This window comes from Otolemur garnettii, unplaced genomic scaffold (assembly GCF_000181295.1).
Source record: "Otolemur garnettii isolate 467f Iridium unplaced genomic scaffold, OtoGar3 scaffold00352, whole genome shotgun sequence".
Classification (NCBI taxonomy): Eukaryota; Metazoa; Chordata; class Mammalia; order Primates; family Galagidae; genus Otolemur; species Otolemur garnettii.
Genome location: NW_003852747.1, coordinates 209,343 through 232,844, shown reverse-complemented (window position 1 = coordinate 232,844; position 23,502 = coordinate 209,343). Strand labels below are relative to the sequence as shown.

At 39.6% G+C, this 23,502-nt stretch overlaps 1 protein-coding gene across 2 annotated transcripts in view; it reads right to left on the bottom strand.

Moving 5' to 3' along the window:
* LOC100957928 (transmembrane protein 185A-like) overlaps nucleotides 1-23,265 on the bottom strand; it is a 37,967-nt gene extending 14,702 nt beyond the window's left edge. For both annotated transcript variants that reach the window (XM_012813930.2, XM_023509096.1), the window contains exon 1: nucleotides 23,113-23,265. In XM_012813930.2, coding sequence (XP_012669384.1) covers nucleotides 23,113-23,150 — 38 coding nt within the window. In that variant the 5' untranslated portion in view covers nucleotides 23,151-23,265. The remainder of the gene's footprint in view (nucleotides 1-23,112) is intronic.
* Nucleotides 23,266-23,502: the final 237 nt, after the last annotated feature.

The window sequence follows — 23,502 nt, the reverse complement described above, 5'->3', positions numbered from 1 at the left end:
AAGCTAGACAAAACAGACCAGAAAAGAAAGAAAAAGCCAAACCAAATAGATAAATAAAAGCAAAAATCTTAGTCGTTTAAGGAGTTTATGAGGGAGCCAGGAGAATAAAATAGAAAAAGTTCCAACACAGAGTCAAAGAGGAGAGAAAAAAGAGATAATAAAAAAAAAAAAAAAAAAAAAAATTGGCAGGGAAGCCTGTATAAAACATAGAAGCCTTAAAATTAAAAACAAAAAAAAGGAAAACAAAAAATACCCCTATAAAAGTAAAACAAAGGAACCAACAAACAACAAAAGCAATTACAAAACCCTATGAAAACTTAAAAAACAAATACAATTAAAAAATATATACATACATACACACACACACACACACACACACACACATATATTGCGTGGACAGGACATTTGGTGGCGCCCCAAGGGTAAGAATGAAAAAAGTTAAAACAATTACTTCCTACTCTGCCTGTGCTGGGGAAAAGGAAGTAATTAGATAGTTTCCATGGGGAACTGGTTTTGATTTCCTGCCTTGTTAGTTTTCAATCTGGGTGTGACTGTTGCATGAACCCTAACCTTCTGCTCCAGCAAGTTAGCCAGAGAACCAAAGGTTACACTAGGCTTTATGGGTAATACAGCTTGACCTTCCAAGAACAGTTTCCTTAGGCCATGAAGTGGACTGTGCAGGGGGAGGAGGTCTATCCAATTTGCCCAAGTCTCCATGGGAGCCTAAGCCCAGCCCACTGATAGACTCGTGTGCACTGGGCACCTGCAGGACCATTCCAAGACAGGGCCACCACCAATTCCTGCTGACTCAGACAGCTTTGTTCTCTCCTGTTCCTCCCTGTGTTTCTCTTTCAATGGTGGGCTGGTTCCCGGTCCCACCACAGAGCCAGCAAGGGGCTAGAACCACCCACTTGGTGCCTCTGGAGATCATGCCCAAGTTCAGGCCTGACCAGAAGACCTACAGGGTCTCTCCCTGCTTGTTTCTCCCCAGCACCATCACCTGAAGGGATGAACCATTCCAGAGTTGGGATTGGTCACAATAGGCCTCTGCCCTCTGGGGCACGTATAGGGGTTGAGGGAGAGGTTTCTACTAGCTTAATCCCTCCAGAGCCAGTATATAGACTTTATCCCTAGGACACTGACTCCCTCGTACCAACTTTTTGCCCCTTCTCATCTCCTAGTATCCTGGAGTCCCTACTGTCTCTCTTTGTGTTGGTAATGATGTTTTTCCATGAAATAGTCTAGTAAGAGGTGGCTGGAATCCCCCTGTCTGAATCACATGAAGAGCGGCCAGTGAGGAGAAGTTTCTAATCTGCCATCTTGGCCCATCTCCTCAGCCCCCAGCTTTCCAGGGCTTCCTGGTACAAAGGCAGTCCACACAGAAGCATATAATACTAATACAGTATGAAATTACACTGGGAGCCAGGAAGAGGAAATACAGATTGTGTCTGAGGCACTGGGAAGCAGAGAGGTGGTGACCCTGGAGATCAGGCAGGAAAGGAAGTGACACAAAGAAGCATTCCTGGCAGAAGAAAACTGCCATACCAATATATGGAGACTGAAAAAGACTGATATGTTCAGAATATGGTCAAGTTCTATAACTGATAGATTATTTGGTTCTATTTCTAAAAAGACAGCCATCTGCCATGTTCATATGGCTGAACATTTTAGTGCATGCATTATACTTTCCATGACTGAATAAATTTCTCTCTCTCATCTCATATAAAAGGGAATTGCTATAGAGGATGCCCTTCAAACATTAATTAGAAGTTACACTGTTGAGGACTTCTACTTCCAGCCCTGATGTAATAACAGGAATAATGAGAAGGGACACTAAGAAAGGGGATTCAAGGACGATGGGAAGAAAGCCTGGCCTGCTGAACCAAGAAGTGTGGAGGGCCCATAAGAATGTGGGTATTAAGTAATTTAGGTAACCAATGACCAATAAAAAGAGACAATCAATGACCAATACCAAAAGGCAATACTGTCTGGAGGCACAGAGAGGCCAATGAAAGACTTGCAGACAATTTCAAATGGAAAGAGTATTTAATACTCCTACAGATATTTGCATCTGGTCTTTCTCACCTTTTCTTTTTCAAGAGAGGGACTCACTTCCAACTTTCTTTGGAAGTGCTCTGAACTTTCTCTTTGTTCTTCCTAAACAAAATCTCTCTTTGTTACCCTGAAACTTGTGTAGGTTCCTTTTCTTTCTATCCACAAGGCCTGGGCCCCTCCAGTTTTATTTTCAATTTCTATTCACTTTTGCTTTCACTTACACCCGTGCCTCAGTTGAACTTATTAGCTCAGTGACATAATCCAACCAGGTCAACTGAGTTCTGGGAACTGGGACTCCTACCCTCCAACCAATAGAATTAACCTTCCCAAATTAAACAAGAAACTGGACCAAATGTACAAGACAACAGTTTTCAGACACTAAAAACAGGCAGTGAAGAACAAGAAGGGAGAAAACAAAGGAGTCAAGTGCTAATTTTGTCTCAGTTTACAAACTGACTGCAGCAAGAAGGTAATTAAAACTTAACCCTGGCTTGGTGCCTGTAGCTCAGTGGCTAAGGGCACTAGCCATGTACACCGGAGCTGGCAGGTTCAAATCCAGCCTGGGCCTGCCAAACAACAATGACAATTACAACCAAAAAATAGCCAGGTGGTGTGGCAGGTTCCTGTAGTCCTAGCTACTTGGGAGGCTGAGGCAAGAGAATCTCTTAAGCTTAAGAGTTGGAGGTTTCTGTGAGCTGTGACACCACAGCACTCTACCCAGGGCAACATAGTGAAACTCTGTCTCAAAACAAAAAAAAAAAAAACAAAAAAACAAAAACCAGACAAACAAAACCTCAACCCTGTCAATAATTACATTAAATATAAGTGGTCTAAATACCAATTTAAACACAAAGAGTATCAGATTGGATAAATAAGCAAAACAACTACATGCTGTTTATTATGTGAAGGCCACATTATCTATCTATAAAGTCACAGATGAATTAAAAGCAAAAGGATAAAAAAAGTTTTATCAAACCAATACAAATCAAAAGAAAGCTGGAGTGACTATATTAGAATCTGTTTTAGTCTTCTATTGCTGTTGTAACAAATTACCATAAGTTTAACAGCTTTAAACAACACAAATTAATCTCACAGTTCATATGATAGAAGGCCAGATGGGCTTGGTTGCTTTCTTTGCTCAGAGTCTCACAAGGCTGAAATCAAGATGTCGATTGGTGGGGCCCTTATCAGTGGACTCTGAGCAGAATCAACTTCTAAGTTCATTCAGGTTGTAGACACAATCATTTTGTGTGGCTATAGGACTGAGACACAGGTTTCTTTGCTGGCTGTCACCTGGAAGCTACCCTTTGATACTAGAAGTCTCCCTTGGGTCCTTGCATATAGTCACCTACATCTCAAAGCTAGCAACAGCATATTGAATCTTTCTCCTGCTTGGGATTTTTTCTGACTTGTCTTCCTGTCATATCTACTGATTCTAGTCAGAGAAAATTCTCTGCTTTTAAGAGTTCATATTAGGGTGGCGCCTATGGCTCAGTGAGTAGGGCGCTGGCCCCATATACTGAGGCTAGAGGGTTCAAACCCAGCCAAGGCCAAACTGCAACAACAAAAACAAAAAATAGCCAGGAGTTGTGGCAGGCGCCTGTAGTCCCAGCTACTCCGGAGGCTGAGGCAAGAGAATCGCTTAGGCCCAAGACCTGGAGGTTGCTGTGAGCTGTGATGCCACAGCACTCTACCGAGGGCAATTAAAATGAGACTCTATCTCTTAAAACAAACAAACAAACAAACAAAAAAAGAGTTCATTTGATTAGGCAGGGTCCACCTCAATAAAACCAGGCTAATTTCCCTGTTTTAAGGTCCATAATCATGGAAGGTAGAATTCTAAAGATATTCCCCAAGACTGCTGTACCCTGGTTATTCAATCAAACATTAATGTAAGTATTGTGAAGGGACTTTGAAGATGAAATTAAGGCTACTAATTATCTAACTTTACAATAGGGAGATTATACTAGATTATCCAAGTGAGTTTAATGTAATCCCATGAGTCACAGGAAGACAGATAAGTCAGAAAGATGCCAAGGAAGAGGTGCAGTGAGACAGAAGGAGAAATCAAAGAGATTACAAATATGAGAAGGACTCAGCCTGCCATTGCTAGCTTTGAAGATAGAAGTAAGGAACCATGAGCCAAGAAATGCTGGCAGCCTCTGAAGCTAAAAATAACTCCTGGCTGAAAGCCAACAATGAAATGGAAACCTCAGCCCTACCACCCTAAGGAACTAAATTTTGACAATAGCCCAAATCATCTTGGAAGCTGATTAATCCCCAGAGCCTCTAGAAAGGAAAATAGCCCTTCTAACACTATGATTTTGACCTTGTGAGACTTTAAGCAGAAGACCCAACTGAGCCATGTTAGTGAAGTAGTTTTAAATCATTAAGATTATGGTAATTTGTCATGGTAACAATAGAAACTAATATTCTAACCTTAAATACACCTGAAAAGTCTCTTTCACCATATAACAAAACATATTCACAGGTTCCAGGGTATAGGGCTTGGATATCTCTGGGGGCAACTCTGATTACCACAATATAAGACAAAGTATATTTTTGAACAAGGAATCTTACCAGAGACTAATAGGAGCAGTTCATAATGATAAAGGGTTCAAGGGGATTTAATCATAAATATTTAAATAGCAAAGCTTCAAAATAAATATAGAAAATATTAATGAAACCAAAGTAAGAATCAGAAAAATTCACAATTATAAATGGAAATTAATACTCCTCTCTCATAACTGACAGAACATATGGACAGAAAATTACTAAGGATATATATGATTGTAACAACACTGTTAACCAACTTAACCTAACCGATACTGATAAAGTTCCTCCCAATAACAGAATACAACTTTTTTTCAAGTGCACACAGAACATTCACCAAGATATATTGAATTTTGTAACATAAAAGATGGTTCAACAAATTTAAAAACCTTGATACCATACTAAGTAAATTTCCAGGCACAATGGAATGAAGTTAGAAATCAGTAACAAAAATATATCTGGAAAATTCTTATAATACTTGAAAATTAAACATCACACTTCTAAATAATCAATAGGTAAAAGAGAAAAAACCCATAAAGAAAATGGGAAAATATTTTAGACTAAGTGAAGGTGAAAAAATAGCTTACCAAAATTTGTGAAATATAAGTAAAGCAGTAATTAAGGAAGATTTCAGCATTAAATACTTACATTAGAAAAGATCAAGTCAATGCTCTATGATTCTACCTTACGAAATTAGAAAAGGAAGTAATTTTTTTTTTTTTGAGACAGTCTCAAGCTGTCACCCTGGGTAGAGTGTCATTGTGTCATAGTTCACAGCAACTTCCAACTCAGGCTCAAGCAATCCTCTTGCCTCAGTTTTTCTATTTTTAGTAGAAACAGGGTCTCGCTTTTGCTTATGCTGATCTTGAACTCATGAGCTCAAGCAATCCACCGGCTTTGGCCTCCCAGAATGCTAGGATTAAAGGTGTGAGCCACTACGCCCAGCCAAGGAAGTAAATTTTTAAAAAGGAAACAGATATAAAGAAATGATAAATATAAGCACAGAAATTCATTAAATATAACAGAAAAACATTAAAGAAAAATCAATGTAAGTAAAGCTGGTTTTTTGAAAAGATAAAGAAGATTGGTAGGCTTGGCACCTGTAGCTCAGTGGCTAGGGAACCAGCCATATACACCAGGGCTGGCGGGTTCGAACTTAGCCCCAGCCTGCCAAACAATGACAACTACAACAAAAAAAAGCCAGGTGTTGTGGCGGGTGCCTGTAGTTCCAGCTATGTGGGAGGCTGAGGCAAGGAAATTGCTTAAGCCCAAGAGTTAGAAGTTGCTGTGAGCTATGAAGCCATAGCCCTCTACTGAGGGCAATATAGTAAAACTCTGTCTCAAAAAAAAAAAAAAAAGAATATTGGTAAATCAATAGCCAGAAAGATCAGGAAAAGGGGAGTAGACATAAACTACCAATATTAAAAATGAAAGCAGGCTCAGTGCCCATAGCATAGTGATTATGGCACCAACCACATGCAGAGTCTGGTGGGTTCAAGCCTGGCCTGGGCCAGCTAAAGGACAGCTGCACCAAAAAAATAGCCGGGTGTTGTGGTGGGCGCCTGTAGTCCCAGCTACTTGGGAGGCTGAGGCAAGAGAATCACTTAAGCCTAAGAGTTTGAGGTTGCTGTGAGCTGTGACGCCACAGTACTCTACCAAAGACAACACAGTGAGATTCTGTCTCAAAAAAAAAAGTGAACGCAGGTTTATCACTATAGATCCTACAAATATTAAAGAGATAAGAGCATATTATAAACAACTTTATGCCAGTAAATATCTTGAAAGAAAGACATGGAAACTGAAATTCTAGTTAAAATCCTTCTCACAAAGAAAATGCCAGGCCCTGGCAAAATCTACCAATAGCACCAAGTCTTCAAAAACTCTTGCAGAAAAGATGAGGAGGGGGAACATTTCCAAATTTATTTTATGAGGTCACTATTACCCTGATACCAAAACTTGATCAAGAAAGAAAACTATAGACCAATATCCCTCATAAAGAGATACAAAAAGTCTTCAAAAAAATTTAGTCAATAGAATCTAGCAATATATGAGAAGAATATTACATTATGACAAAGTATGGTTTAGCTGGGATTGTAAACTTGACTTAACACTTGAAAATAAATTAACATGCTTCACTGTATTAATAAACTGAAAAGGAAAAACCACATGGTTATCTTAATAGTTACAGAAAAAGCAACTGACATAATTCATTACCCATTTAAGATAAAAGCTCTAAAAAATTAGTAATAGAAGAGCTTCTATGAAAAACCTATAGTTATAATGCCTAATGGTACTTTCCCTTTAAGACTGGAAACAAAACAAGTATGCCCACTTCAATACATTCATTCAACACTGTACTAGAAGTTGTTGTCTTCTTTTTTTATTTCTGAGACAAGAGTCTCAAGCTGTTGCCCTGGGTAGAGTGCTGTAGCGTCATAGCTCACAGCAACCTCCAACTTGAGCTCAAGTGATCCTCTGACCTAAATTTTTCTATTTTCAGTAGAGACAGGGTCTCGCTTTTTTGCTCAAGCTGGTCTCGAACTCGTGAGCTCAAGCAATCTATCTGTCTTGGCTTCCCAGAGTGCTAGGATAACAGGTGTGAGCCACTGCGCCTGGCCTATACTAGAGGTCTTACCCACAAAAATACAAAGAAAAGAAATAATACAGATTTGAAAGAAAGGAATAAACCTGTCATTATTCAGAGACATGATTTTCTATGTAGAAAAACCATCAGGAATATACAAAAAAAGCTCCTAGATCTAATAAGTAAATTTAACAAAATTGCAGGATACAAGGTAAATGTACAAAAAATTATTGCATATCTATATAGTAGCAATGACAAATTGGAAACAGAAATTTTAAAACACTATCATTCACTGTAAATTTCCAAACAAATTAAAAATATTCTAAAATTAAAGTTTACGAAGAAACTACCACTAACAATAGCATTAAAAACTATAAAATACTCAAGGGATAAACATAGAAACATAAGTCCAAACCTATACAATGAAACCTACCAAACACTGCTGTCTTAGTCCTTTTAGGCTGCTTTAACCAAATACCATAGGTTGGGAGGGAAGTGACAGTTATAAACAATAGAAATTTATTCCTCACAGTTCCAGAGGTTGAAAGTCCAAGATCAGGGTGCCATCATGGTCAGGTTCTGGTGTGGGTTCTATCCTGGGTTGCAGATGGCCAACTTCTCATATCCTCACATGGTGGAAAAGATGCAAGGTAGCTCTCTGGCCTCTTCTAATAAGGGTACTAATTCCATTTATAAGAGCTCCACCCTCATGACCTAATCACTTTCCAAAGGCCCAACCTCCAAATAACATCACACTGGGGATTAGATTTCAACCTGTGGTTGCTGTAAGAAGTTACCACAAACTCAGTGGCTTAAAACAACACATTTTTAATCTCTGGCACCCCAAGGTCAAAAGTGGGTCTCACTGGGCTAAAATCAAGATGTTAGCAGGGCCCCTCCCCTGTGAAGACTATAAGGGAAAATCTATTACTTGCTTTTTCCACTTTCTTTTTTTTTTTTTTTAATTAAGAAAGAGTCTCACTTTGTTGCCCTCTGTAGAGTGCTGCAAAATCATAGCTCACAGCAACCTCAAACTCTTGGGCTCAAGAGATTCTCTTGCCTTAGCCTCCCAAGTAGCTGGGACTACAGGTGCCCGCCACAATGCCCGGCTATTTTTTTGTTTGTTTGTTTAGCAGGCCCAGCTGGTTTGAACCCACCAGCCCCGGTGCACATGGCAGGCACCCTAACCTCTGAGCTATGGGTGCCCCCTCCCCCTTTTTCCACTTTCTAGAGCTGTATTCCTTGGCTCATGGCCCCTTCCTCTATGATCAAAACCAGTAGCACAGTATTTTCAAATCTCTCTGCTTTCATCACACTGTCTTCTTCTATTAATAGTATCTCCCTCTGCTTCCCTCTGATAAGAATACCCTTGATTGCCTTTATGGCCCATTTAATCTAGGATAATCTTGGCATCTCAAAATCTTTAATCACATCTTTTGCCATAGAAGGTAATATTCATAGGTTTGACAGAAGTGGATACTTCTGAAGGCCACTATTTAGCTTACCACATTCACCAAATTAACCAAGTTGTACTAAAGAAAGATTCAATGTAATCCCAACAGGCACTTCTTTTTTTGGGGGGGGGTTGAACCCACCACCTTTGGCATATGGGGCTGGCGCCTTCCCCTTTTGAGCCACAGGCGTCACCTCCAATAGGCTCTTCTATAGACATTGGTACACTGACCCTAAGTCATATGAACATGCAAAGGATCTAGAATGTGCAAAAATATTGTGAGAAAGAACAAAGTTGGGACAATCTTTGTGCTTTTGAAACTCATCACAAAGCTACAGTAATAAAGACAATGTGATATTATTATCGACATAAGGATAGGAAAATAGAACATAATAAAGTTCAATCCCCCAAGAAAACAGGCTCTTTATTTAAAAAACAAAAAGTTCAAAAGTATACCCATTCACCCATGACCACTGCTTGGTCATAATAAAACAAACATAACTATGCATATATGGTCAGTTAATTTTCCACAAACGTGCCAAGGTAATTCAATGGAGAAAGGATTGTGCTTTAAGATATGGAGCTGGAACAAATGGATAAGTGGGGAAAATGCACCTTGACTCTTAATCTCATAGCATATACAAAAATTTATGTGAAATGTATCACAAACCTAAATGTAATACACAAAATTATTTAATATCTAAAACATGTAAGAAAAAAATATTTACAGGGGTTCACCTAGGGTTAGGTGAAGATTTCTTGGATGGGATACAAAATTGGACTTATTCAAAATTAAAAACTCTTACTCTGCAAAAGATAACTCCCATTAAGAAAATAAAAAGCCAAGCCACAAACTGGGAGAACATGTTGTAAAAACATATATCTAACAATGTACCTGCATCCAGTACATAAAAAGGACTTTTACAACTAAAAGCTAAGAAAACAACCTGATTTAAAATGGCCAAGAAATATAAAGAACACAAACACTCCATCAAAGTGTTAAGACACACAAGCACTTAAAAAAATATTCAGTATTTTCGGTCATTAAGAAATAAATTAGGCTCGATGCCTGTAGCTTAAGCGGCTAAGGCACCAGACATATACACCAAAGCTGGGGGGTTTGAATCCAGCCCAGGCCTGCCAAACAACAATGACAACTGTAACCAAAAAATAGCTGGGTGTTGTGGCAGACACCTGTAGTCCCAGCTACGTGGGAGGCTGAGGCAGGAGAATCGCTTAAGCCCAGGAGTTGGAGGTTGCCACAGCACTCTACCCAGGGCGACAGCTTGAGGCTGTGTGTCAGGAAAAAAAAAAAAAAAGGAAGAAAGAAAGAAAGAAAAGCATCTGAATATATATTGCACAGTTAACAGCTATCTCCATGGGGGAAGATTAAAGATAATCTTTACACTCTTGCTTGTGATATCTGGGTTTTCTTCAAGGTATACATATTGCTTCTTTACTATAAAAATAACATAAAAAATTTCAACTAGAAAAAGATGAGATCTATAAAAGTAAACTCAGAAGCAAGTTTCAAAGAGAATAAACTACAATAGGAGGACCTCAGATTTGGAGAGCTGCTGACTTGAATACATATAGCCTCTCTGTGTCTTATATTCTCATCTATAAAATTAGGGTAATAATATGTTCGTCATAAGGTTATTGTGAATATAAGACAATGAATATGAAAAGTGTTTTATATAAAGAACTGTACCAGTGGTTCTCAAAATTATTAGTATCAGGACTCGCTTCCACTCTTAAAAATTACTGAGGACCCTGACACAACACCCTTCACCATAGTTTCAAAGAAAATGAAATACCAAAGAATAAATAGCTGGGTGTTGTGGTGGGCACCTGTAGTCCCAGCTACATGGGAGGCTGAGGCAAGAGAATTGCTTAAGCCCAAGAGTTTGAGGTTGCTGTGAGCTGTGATGCCACAGCACTCTACCAAGGGTGACAGAATGAAACTCTGTCTCAAAAAAAAAAAAAAAGAAAAAGAAAATTAAATACGTAGGAATATACCTAACAAAAGAAATTAAGGACCTATAAAGAAAATTATGAAACCCTAAGAAAATAGCAGAGAATATTAACAAATGGAAGAACATACCATGCTCATGGGTGGGAAGAATCAACATTGTGAAAATGTCTATACTTCCCAAAGCAATCTATAGATTCAATGCCATCCCTATTAAAATACCAACACCATAATTTCAAGACTTGGAAAAAATAATTCTTCGTTTTGTATGGAACCAGAAAAAAACCCATATAGCTAAGGCAGTTCTCAGTAATAAAAACAAAGCCAGGGGCATCAGCATACCAGATTTTAGGCTGTACTCACAAGGCCACAGTGGTCAAAACATCATGGTATTGGCACAAAAATAGAGACACAGACATTTGGAATTGAACAGAAAACCAGGAAATGAAACTAACATCTTACAGTCACCTAAACCAGACAAGAACATACACTGGGGGGAAAAACTCCCTATCCAATAAATGGTGCTGGGAGAACTGGATATCCACATGTAAAAGACTGAAACTGGACCCGCACCTTTCTCCGCTCACAAAAATTGATTCAAGATGGATAAAAGACCTAAATTTGAAAAAAAAAAAAAAAGATGGAGACTTTACATCCTTTGTATTAACCTGGATCGAAGTGGAACATATTATTCTTAGTAAAGCAACAGAAGAATGGAGAAGCAAGAATACTATGCACTCAATTTTGATATAAGGACAATTAATGACCTAGTATACAGTGGTGGGTGGAGGAAGGGGAGAGCAGAGAGAGGGAAGGAGGAAGCGGGTTGAGGAATGGAAGAGCAGAGAGACGGAAGGAGAGGGGGTGGGGATCTAGGTGTGTGACACACCTTTTGGGGGCAGGACATAATTATAATAGGAACTTTACCTAACAAATGCAATCAATATTTGTAACCTGGTTTCTTGTACCCTTAATGAATCCCCAACAATAAAAAAAATTAAAAAAAATTACTGAGGGCTGGGCGCCAGCCACATACACTGGAGCTGGTGGGTTCGAATCCAGCCAAGGTCTGCCAAACAACAATGATAACTACAACCAAAAAGAAAATAGCTGGGCATTGTGGCGGGTACCTGTAGTCCCAGCTACTTGGGAGGCTGAGGCAAGAGAATCGCCCAAGAGTTTAAGGTTGCTGTGAGCTGTGATGCCACAATGCTTTACCCAGGTACCCAGGGCAACATAGTGAGACTCTGTCTCAAAAAAATAAATAAATAAAAGTAACAATAATAAAAATTACATATTAACATAAAAGTAACATTATAAAAAAACTACTTTCCAAAACCAACACAAATTTAGTGAGAGCAGCAGTAACATTTTTTGTATAGTTTTGCAAAACTTTACATGTCTGGCTTCATAGAGGTCAGCTAGATTCTAATATCTATATCCACATACATTCTGCTAAAAAATGTTGTTATGGTTCAAGTATATGAAGAAAATATGGCCTCATGGAGATATGCAGTTAGAAAAGAACAGACTATTTTAATAACTCTTTCAGATAATGGTAGATATTCTTCAACAGGACATCAAAACTCAACAAGTGGTAGTTTCCTAAAGGTTAACTCTAAAGTGAAATCTGAAATCTCATCAATGAGCTTTTTGTACTCCACTACATTAAAATCCAGTGGCCTCTCTTATACTTTGAATGAATCTTTTATCCCTGCATGATTGTGTAATAACCATGTCGGTCAACTAGAAATTACTGATTCACTGAGTTATGAAGATCTTATACAATGGCAAAAAAAAATCACATTATTTATTATCACTACCCAGTTCATCAAAAATGTTTTAAGCACTGGAAAGTTGTCAAGCTGATGGTGGTAGATACAAGTTTACAGAAATTCTGATTTTTCTCATGAAAGCTCAAGTTTTATGATTTTTTTTTTTTTTGAGACAGAGCCTCAAGCTGTCACCCTGGGTAGAGTGCCGTAGTATCACAGCTCACAGCAACCTCCAATGCCTGGGCTTAAGCGATCCTCTTGCCTTAACCTCCCAAGTACCTGCCACAACACCTGGCTATTTTTTGGTTGTAGTTGTCAGTGTTGTTTGGCAGGCCCGGGCTGGATTCGAACCCACCAGCTCTGGTGTATGTGGCTGGTGCCTTAGCCACTTGAGCTACCGACACTGAGCTAATCAAGGATATTCTTAAGCAAATCTGGCATTTTTTAAAAACCACAAAGTGTGTGGCAGTGAAGAATCCAACAGTGAGCACTGCAGTTGGTCCCACTATCCTGATTTGTGCTCAGGCATTTGCTGCTTGACCTACCACTGCTTTCACACCACAAGTGCTAATGTCAACCCAATGCACATGTTAGTATTATGAAAATAATTGTGACCTTGCAGACCCTTGGAAAGGATCTCAAGGCCCCCCAGGGGTCTGTGGAAAACAGTTTAATAACCAGTGCACTAAATACACATTACTTATTAATACTCAAAAACAAAGACAGGCTTTTTACAAGCTGCTACAAAGAAAGAGCTAATACTGAAAAATGCCAAGAGAAGAATGACTTCATCTCTTAAGACTTTGGACTAGAAAAGGGCTTTTGGTAGGGCAGGAGGTTGGGGGGGACTGATAGAAATGTATTTATCACCACAAATACAGTAAATGACGAGTAGAGACAACAACTTTTTTCTCTCTTAAAGCAGAGAAAAACATCCCAAAATGTAAAAACTCAACCAATTTGTCAACCAAAGTGTGTGGCTACAGATACAATTACCAGAAACAGTGGTATTGAAAACATAATATTTAAAAGACTTCAGTACAAAATTAATAAATACAAGAATAATTATAGACACAGAAGTCATGGGTATATTAAATAATGTATAGATTATAAACAAAAAAACCAGATGTGCATAAATGCTATAAGCTAAATATTTTTTTTTTTTTAAGACAGAGCCTCAAGCTGTCCCCCTGGGTGGAGTGCCATGGCATCACAGCTCACAGCAACCTCCAACTCCTGGGCTCAAGCGAGTCTCCTGCCTCAGCCTCTCAAGTAGCTGGGACCACAGGCGCCCGCCACAACGCCTGGCTATTTTTTGGTGGCAGCTGTCATTGTTGTTTTGGCGGGCCCGGGCTGGATTCAAACCCGCCACCTTAGGTGTATGTGGCTGGTGCCTTAGCCACTTGAGCCACAGGCGCCGAGCCCTATAAGCTAAATATTAATACATGATCCTCTGCAGAGACTTCACTTAATAAAAAAACAGAGGGCTGTGCCTGTGGCTCAGTGAATAGGGCGCCGGCTCCATATACCAAGGGTGGCGGATTTAAACCTGGCCCCAGCCAAACTGCAACAAAAAAATAGCCAGGCACTATAGCAGGCACCTGTAGTCCCAACTACTTGGGAGGCTGAGACAAGAGAATCACCTAAGCCAAGAGCTAGAGGTTGCTGTGACCTGTGATGCCACAGCACTCTACCGAGGGCAACAAAGTGTGACTCTGTCTCTAAAAAATAAAATAAAATAAAAATAAAAATAAAAATCAGAGTAGTGGAACAAATAAAAATAGAAACACCAAAATGTTGGAAAAGTGATTATTTTATGGTCTTTTGACATAATTTAAGAGTAAACAATTTTAAGTCTATTACATGAAAATGAAAAATATAAAAAGATGAACCTTCAAGAGGATAAATAACAGTACAAAAATATAATTTAAGATTGAAATACTGGGGTTAGAGAACATAAATGGGTTGAATATCCTTGTGTTAATTTCCTATTGCTGCCATACAAAATTGCTACAAGCCTAGTGGCTTAAAAAAACCACAAACCTATGGGTCTCACTGGTTAAAATCAAGGTGTCAGCAGGCTGTGTTGCTTCTGGACAGGGTAAGCTATAATGTTTCCTTGCCCATTTTAGCTTCTAGAGGCCACCACATTCCTTAGCTTATGGCCCCTTCCTCCATCTTCAAAGTCAGCCATGGAAAGTTCAGTTTTCCTCATACTGAATCACTCTGACTTTTTCTGTCTCCCTCTTTTACATTTAAAGACCCTGTGACTACATCTGGGCCCAGTCAGGAAATCCCGAATAATATCTATATTTTAAGGTAAACTACTAAGCAAACTTAATTCTATCTGCTACCTTACTGCCCCTCTTTGCCATGTAATGGAACATGTTTCCAGGTTCCTCAGATTAGGAAGTGGGCATTAACTGGGGGGGGGGGTTGGTCATTATTCTGCCTACCACAGCTTTAAAAAAAGAAATATCATTTATTGGATTAAAAAAATAAAATCTAAATCTGTTGCATTTAACAGTCACACCTGTAAACAATGTTGAAAGTCAAAAAGTCAGACCAAATAAAAGAAAGGAGGTGACAGAGGATTATCATGACTGGTGAAGATGGGAGAAATCGTTTACTATCACATTAATTTGATAAATTACATTTTAAAGCAAAAAGTGTTAAAATGTTAAAATGACTAGTAACGAATAGCTAAATAATGAAAACCTAAAAACATGGCCACAGAATACAGAAATAACCTGACAATTTTTCTTTTAAGAGTACATACAATATTTTCATTATGGGATTCTCTATGATACCATTAAATCATGACAGATTTAATATATACAGTTCCCAGGGAAATTATGGAAATGAACACTAGAAAAGATAAAAAATGGCATGGTTATAATCAAGAGAATTAAGGAGCAGGTCAAGGAAATATATTTTCTTTACATAAACTGTTATATAGATTTTTTCCAGGAAGAAAAAAAGGATCAGAGGGCATCTATATGCAATAAATGCACATTTAACTTCAAATTTTTAAAAATGTTTGTGTGCCTGAAATATGTGGGATATATAAAGAGGAGAAACAATTTCTTCCCTCAAGATGTTCAAAGACTAATAGAAGTAGAGGGGGATGACATATTAACAAATAATTATGTATCATATTAAAATGGTGGACTTGGGACATTAATTTCTCTGGGAGAGATGGGAAGGGAGGTGGGGAGACAGGAGAAGTGCTCTGGAGGAGATAAGGGTGGCTGGAGTAAAGTCCTTGGAATTTATTAACAGGCACCAGGGAGTCACTGAAGATTTTCTCAGCAAATAAGTTAACAGAAGGAACATGAGTGTGTAAAGTAACTTGTAATTGACAGAGACAGAAAGTCTACACATTTATAATAAACTGTCATAAATTAGGCTGAAAATTGCCTGACCATGTGAATTTTTTTCCATACGGATTTGTTAAGCAGTTTACTAGAGCTGAAACGATTATTTAGATAAACTTAATTTGTGCTTCATAGTCCTCATGAGCAAAATGCAGATAATAATACTATCTCTATCAGACAGTGCTGAGGTAAAGATTAAAGAACCCATTAGAAAACACTTATCGCAGGGCTTGGCACCAAGCAGGTAATACTAGATAAATGTTAATTTCCTTCCTTAAATAATATCTAAATCAAGGATGAAGCAGAATGTTATTATAGAATATTTAAAGTATCTATTAAAATACAACTGAAACAAAAACACCTAGGATACTGCCTGTAAAACTCAGAAAAAGTATTCACTCCAAAAGTTTAAATGAAAGTGTAAAGGAAAGGGGAAAAAAAAGACACGAAGGAAAACTAGTTAGTTTCTCTAAGAAATCTGGGGCAAAAACAAGTCAAAATATGGAAATAATAAAACTAAAAGTAGAAATACAGATTAAAAAACAGAACTGATAAGTAATAACAACAGCTGGTTCTTTAAAAAAACTACGAAGTTGCAAATAAAACAATTTAATTAGAAATTTTTAAAGATGCCATTTATACATATAAGTATTCTTAATTGGGGAAAGAAGGTATAGTATCTCGATTACACTAAAACATTTGGGAGCCAAGTCCCAACATATCAAGATGACAGCATATCAAACAGGAAATAATAAGCCTGATTGGCAAGAGAATGATACAGCAATTACACATTGATAAGAAAATTTACTTTTTAAAAAAAAAAATAATGGTCATAGCCTAAACTACTTTAACTTACTTTTCAAGAAACATTCAGATCAGAGTCCAAATATAAAAAAAGACTTTGCTTATTCTTCACAAACCAGCACATGAAGGTTCTACTGGATATTCTAGCATTTTTAAAAATTCTTTTATTAAATCATAACTCTATACATTAATGCATTTATGTGGTACAATGTGCTGATTTTATATATAATTTGGAATGCTTACATCAAACTGGTTAACACAGTTGTCACCTCCCTCAATTATTATGTTAAGACATTTATACTCTACTTTTAATAGATTTGACATGTACACTTGCAATGTACACCATAGGTGAGGTCCCTCCAATTACCCTCCCTCTGCTCACCCTCTCCCCTCCCTTCCCCCTCCTCTTTCCTCCTTCACTACTTCTCCAACTTCACTATTGCAGTTACACTTAAAATGGATTTATTACACTCTCAACTAAATCCATTGTTGGTAAAGGATCAAAGATTTCTGCTCTGGCTCAAATTCCCTTTTTCTGTTTTGTGGCAGGTGGGGAAGAAGAAGGGAGAGAGAGAATAGACATAGCAAAGGGATAACAAGGAACGTAAAAGTTACACTATCTATTTTTTGCAAATCAAAAAAAAAAAAATGCAGACAGACTCCTTAGACTCATTAGTTTTCTCCAGTGGGAGCTACTGGCTTAACTAGAGCATGTACATGTGCACGAACATGCACCTACAAGCACGCACGTGCACACGCACACTGGGTGGCACATCTCTGCCTATAGCTTGAGAGAATGGTTCCAAACTGACAAACTGCTAAGTGTCATTCTCACAAACTATTAAGGGGGTTGCATTTCCTACAGAGTAGAACCTTATTAACCAAATTTAAAGTGTTTCAGTGGAGATTTTAACTAGTTTTAAGATAAAAATGTTTAAGGGCATATAACTGATAGATACAAGAAAGCCCAAAAGCCAAATAAAAACAAATCACTCTTAAAGAGACTAAAATGACCCCAAGGCCAGTGGGAAGATCTACATTCAAGTTCCTTATATGCTATTTATCAGCTACGTGGTCTTGGGTGAGTTACCTAAATTTATCCCCTCATCCAATTTTTCATCTAAGATTATATGAAAGCACCATGTAAATGATACATTTTACCTATTTTAGCTCTAGCAGTATTATGGAAGAGACAAGTTCTACTTGTCTTGTACCAATCTTATTTAGCAATCATTTTTTCTGACTATGAGGTCAGATGTGACAAAGTATGAATCACCAGTTATAAAGACCATATACACAGAGTTCAATTCAAGGCTTCTGTCTTAAATGTTAGTCATCTTGCACAGGCCGGACCTATCATCCAAGGTAATTAGAAACCCCAAGCTCAATATTAAGAACCTTAGTGCCTGGAGTCCTAGGAAATTACAGTTCCTCCAATCCACTGTCTCTCCCTTATAACAAAGATTATCCAATGGTACATGTCTATTTGTACTCAACATCTATTCATTCAGCATCTCCAAATCCTGGCTTTCAGAGAACTCACAGCCAAGAAAAATGTTTGTGTAATTACTAAGTAATGGGAATGATATTTTTAAAACTATAAATTATGCGTTCAAATGAGACTTGTCTCCTTTAACCAGTCCCCTTCAGAGGCAATGCACTAATTCCAATGACACTTTATCGCTCAAACCATCTCTGGAGATTTCCTCTTGGAAGCACCTTGAAACCCTGCAGTTTGTTCTTTTAAATATCCTAAATGATGCCAAATCTTCACTGAGTGTGGATTCAATTTTTAGAAATAGCCAAAAGTCAGTCAGAGCCAAGTTTAGTGAATAAGATGTGTGATCAAACTAGGTAGAACTATTTTGATTTAAAATGATATATGAATATAATAAGATGGGGTTTCTTATATGATTTGTAAACTGACTTTAAATGGAATTCCAGATGGGTAACAAGGAATGTGAGCAATGGAATAGGTAAAATTATATTCTCTTTTCCCCATATAACTTCTTTGAACAATAATATTCATGTGAATGTACAAGGTCCAATATAAGGTTTGCTTCATTTAATAACTTCCAACACATAAATAGAAGGCTCCTTGTATATTAGATCTCCTATATCATGGGAGAAAAAAGTTCTCACTAAACTAGAGATGTAGCAAAGTATGTACGAAAGAACACATACTTCAGGAAACTGAGCTGGATTAGAATCCTGACTTGGTCTCCTACTCCTTGTACAACTTTAGGAAAGTCACAACAGGCTCTCTAAGACTCCAAAACAAGGCTCATCTAACTTGCAGTGTTTTTGTAAAGATGAGGGGTAATGAATGCAAAGCACTTACCTTGTGCCTGGCACATTTAAGTACCCAATATGTTATTCCTATTATTAATAACCTCAGTCAAATCAAGACAATTTTCAGACTATTGGTGGCTTGCTATGACAGAACAGCAAATAGTCACTTGGGTAGTGAGTATTAAGTACAATACACTCATACTGATGGATTATTGTTTTGAAAAAAAATAATGTGTAAAGAATATTTGTAGGAACTAACACTATGTATTTTAAAATCATATCTGGTCATCTGCAGTGCTCCTGCCACACTGACCTCCTTACTACTGTCTGAACATACCAGGCCCTACCATGCCTTTCTAAAATGCCTTTACTGCCTTCTAATCTGACAAAAAGCCTACAATTATCCTTCAAAATTTAGCTCAGAAGTCACTCCTACTATGGAATCTTCCCTGCTGGCTCTAGACAGAATTAGTGGCTCTGCCCTTTGTATTCCCAAAGCATTTGGTTCCTGTCTCTGAAATGCCTTATATTCTGCTGAATTTTAATTTATATTACCATTTGTGCTTCTTCTACTAGGCTTGAGCACCGAGAGAAGAGCTATATTCTATTTTTTTTTTTTTTTGGAGTTAGAGCACCCACCAAATATCTTAGCACACAGTAGGAACCCAGGAGATTTTTAATGAAATTTAAAGAGAATTTGCAAACGACTGCTAAAGGCCATGTAACCACCATTAGCAAACTATTACCAACAATCATATTCAAGTTTCTAAACACCACTGATCTCATCAGTATCCCAAGCCCACATGACATAATCCCCACAGCATTGTCTCTCAGCCTTTTTCATAGTCTAGCACACCTGATGGACGTACCCCATTTGCATGAGGAGCTCACTGTGGATGAATCAGAATGCCCATCAGTATTTTCATAGTCTTCCAGCACTGCCTGGCTACCAGGGTGAAGGGCCTTCTCTGAGCCAGCACCTCCACCACAGTAACAGAAAATCCCGAGGCTCTGTGGTATATGGGCAGCGTGCCCACTTAATGCCACCTACTCCCAGATCCCAACCTCCCAGTATGAATAGGACTCCCTTGCTGTTAGGAAGCCTCAGGCATTCAAGGAAGAACTTGTTTCTGGGTCCAGTACGTCTGTTTCAGCATGCCTTAACCTGTGTGACTAAAGAGAAATTATGAAAAGAAGTTCATGATCAACTAGTTCCTTGCCAGATGGAAATAGGCAGAGGGTCAGCTGGCAGCTCTGCACATCTGAGTGTTGACACTTGTGAATCATTCTCTGTCGTTGCAATTTCCAGAGCTCTGCCAGCACAGCAGTGGGTTCAGACTCACCAGGACTGAAAAATTAGAAAGGCAATTTGGAGTCATGGCCCACACTTTGGGACCCACAAAACTATGATAATGTTTTCTGTGACACAGACATAAACTAAAAAGTAAAGGCAGCCACATTCTGCAAGCGTCATGGTCTTTCTCATCTCTCCAATGGGATGGCTATACACTAAAGGTGGGAAGAGGGTGAGAGGAAAGAAAACCAGGTGGCAGACAACAGGAAAGCAGCAGCTCTAGATTTCTCTTCCAGCTCTAGAGAACTACTCATTCATTCATTCCACAAATATTTATTGAGCCAGATACTATTTCAGGGATGTAAGCTATAATAATTACAGACTCCTGGCCTTGACTCCATGGAGATTAAAGTGTAGTAGAAGAGGCAGGTATTAATCAAATAGGCACATAGACAAATGCAAGGGTACAAGTAAGTACCTATGATAGAGGAGTGTAGTGGACGGCGGCAACTGTACAAACAAGGATCTGGCCACAAAAATCAGGAAAGCTTCCCTGAGCAAGTACCAAGTAATCTGAGAGCTCAAAGATAAACAGGAGTTAAGTAGGTCAGGAAAAGAAAAGAGAGAAGGGAAATATTCTTGGCACAGACAACAGTATGTGCCAAGGTCTTGGAGAAGGAGAGAGGTGTTGAATTGGCTCAGAATTCCTGGCAAGGGAGCAGGCAGGAGCAGTAAGTTTTGAGGACCCAGCATGAGGTGTCTTCCTATCTGGACCCCTCAGTTTGCCCCCTACCTGTCTGCAAGGCCCTCCCAAGCATGGAACAAGACTAAAGCACATGTGAAAAACTAGGTGAGCCCAAGAAACAAGAAATACCACCTGCTAAAATAAAATCTACCAATAATATCTGGTCAATGTCTTCTTGAATTACCTATAAGATAATGCTGCTGACAACACTGAATCAGAAAAATGGCACAGAATAAAATACCTTTAAACTTTTCAGGTAGAGATGTATTTTAATCTAAATTAAGGTACTGATAACTATGTTAACGGTTATGATAAATCTGTTTAGATACATAGTATTTTATTATAATTTTCATATGCTATTTTTTTAGGAAAAAATATGCTAAAGGAAAAAAATGGTTAAGGGCATTATCAAGTGCAGGTCTACTTTGCTTTGGCAGTTGTTAGCCTGTTTGATCACTTAAGGCAATTTTTTGTGGCTTCTGAATTATCTGTCACCTTGCAAACAAGTCTTGGAGTTTTCTATTTGTAAAGCACTTTGTAATCAATCATTAATTCAGCCTCCTTATTTAGCTGAGAGATTATATTCATTCTACAGATAAAACAGACAGATAAATGAGTTGTCTAAGAGCACAAAACAATTCAGCTTTTACTTATCTTTGTTATCACCTGCTCCAAACAATAGAGACACACAAGGCACTGTCCAGCTCCAGTACAAACCCTGCTGCCTTGCACACCAATCTAAACCCTTAGGAGTGGCAGAGGGAAGGCCTTACAGTTAGTTCAGTTACCTACTGCAAAGTAGCTCCTCTGTGCCTTCAAGGCCAACAATGACTACAGTATGACAGGGACACTATGACTCCACACCAGAATATGAACTTGAAGGAGACTAAGAGTACCTAGGAAGTCACAGAGTCATAGCAGCTCACAGCTTAATTTGTCACCATCCCTAAGGAGACTGCACCCAGAACATACACTCCTAAGACTTCTTTTCGTCCCCAAGGAACAGCCAAAAGAACGGACTCTGCTGGTCTCCCACAATGCAGTACTGGTCAGTACTGTAAGTCATCCAAAATTCACATGCCCTTCTTCACCCTTAAGTTAAGACCCAGCATCTGAAGCACCTAGCACAGGACTTAAGCACTAAGCACAAAATGGTTTATTGAGTGCTCCACTTCCCATTAGCAAATAAGGAAAGTAGATAGCCCTTTCATAGAGTAATGCACTTAAGAGATTAGTTAGGTCAACCCCTTATTTTACAGAAGGGCTGAAAATCATCCAGTTACATATGACCTGCTCTCTGATCCAGGTCCTACAGCTCAGTATATCGCCATATTTTATAAGTGCCTACTATGTTCCAGTCATGGTGGGCAGGCAGTGATCGGGGACAGTAAGATGAGGAGATGGTGTCAGTTTCTGAGAACTCACAGCCAGGGAAGGAAACAGTTACAAAACAGTTGGGCAAATGCAAGGACAGACACTTGATTCCTTAGCCAGTGTTTTCTCCACACTGTCCACTGGGTGCTCCCCATTTGGAAAAGGACAGTAATATTTACTTCCTGCAAATAAACTTATAGTGAAGCCTGATGAGAAAATGAGTGTGGAAAATGATCAGGTTCACCCCCCAAAGGCATTATGTAAGGTACTGCCATACCCTGACACCGACTCCAAGGATTCAACAATGTTTTAGATACCAGTTCAACAAAGAGGACAGCAAAAGAACGGATGGGCATAAATCCAAGTAAAACCTCAGAGCTGAGAGGAAGTGGAGGAAACAGCTGGGATGTGGAGGGTAGTGGTGTTGGGTCAAGTGAGATGGTCCCGGGGCGCGGAGGATGCAGGGCAGGCAGAGGGCTGGAAGAAGACAGAACAGAGAGGGCGAACTTGGGATACTAACGACGAGGAGCGAGCAGAGAGGAATGGGATTCCGTGGGACAGGACCTGGCGGCCGGGAGCCTCAGGCCATGGCCCGGCGGGTCCAGCTGGCGCGGTGGAGCCAGGAACTGAAGGAGGCACTGGGCTTGGGGGAAGGAAGCAGCGGGCGCTGAGGCTGACTGCTTTCCCGGAGAGTCGTTCGCACCCGCAGGGAGGGTCAGGCAAGCGCCCGGCTCCTCCAGCTGCAGCATCACGCCCGCCCCGCCTCCCCGGAGCCCCCCACCCGCCCGCGTCCGAGCCGCGGCGCGGACTCCGGGGGCGCTGCCACCTCCTCACCTCGGGTTGAAATCCTGGAAGAGGCCCCTCAGGTTCATGGCGGAGAACTTCACCGCTGCGTCCTCCTCCCCCCGCCCCCCGCGCCGCGCAGCCTGCGTGTTACAGCCAGTTCATGGCGCCAGAGCAAGCCGCGTCTCCGCCGCCGCCGCCACCCCGAGGAACCTGAGCCACCGCCCCCCGCCTCTCCTTCTAGGCTTCCGTACAGCAGCCGCGCATGCGTCCTGAGCCCCGCCCCGAGATCGCCGCTCCCGGGGGCACCCAGCCCTTATTCCCCACACGGCGGGCCGAGGAGACAGTGCAGGGGGGTTGAGACTAGGAGACCTGTGGGACGCTGGGGAAAGAGGCGAAGAGCCGCGTAAAGACTCTCAGTGGATGAGGGCCTACAGGGAG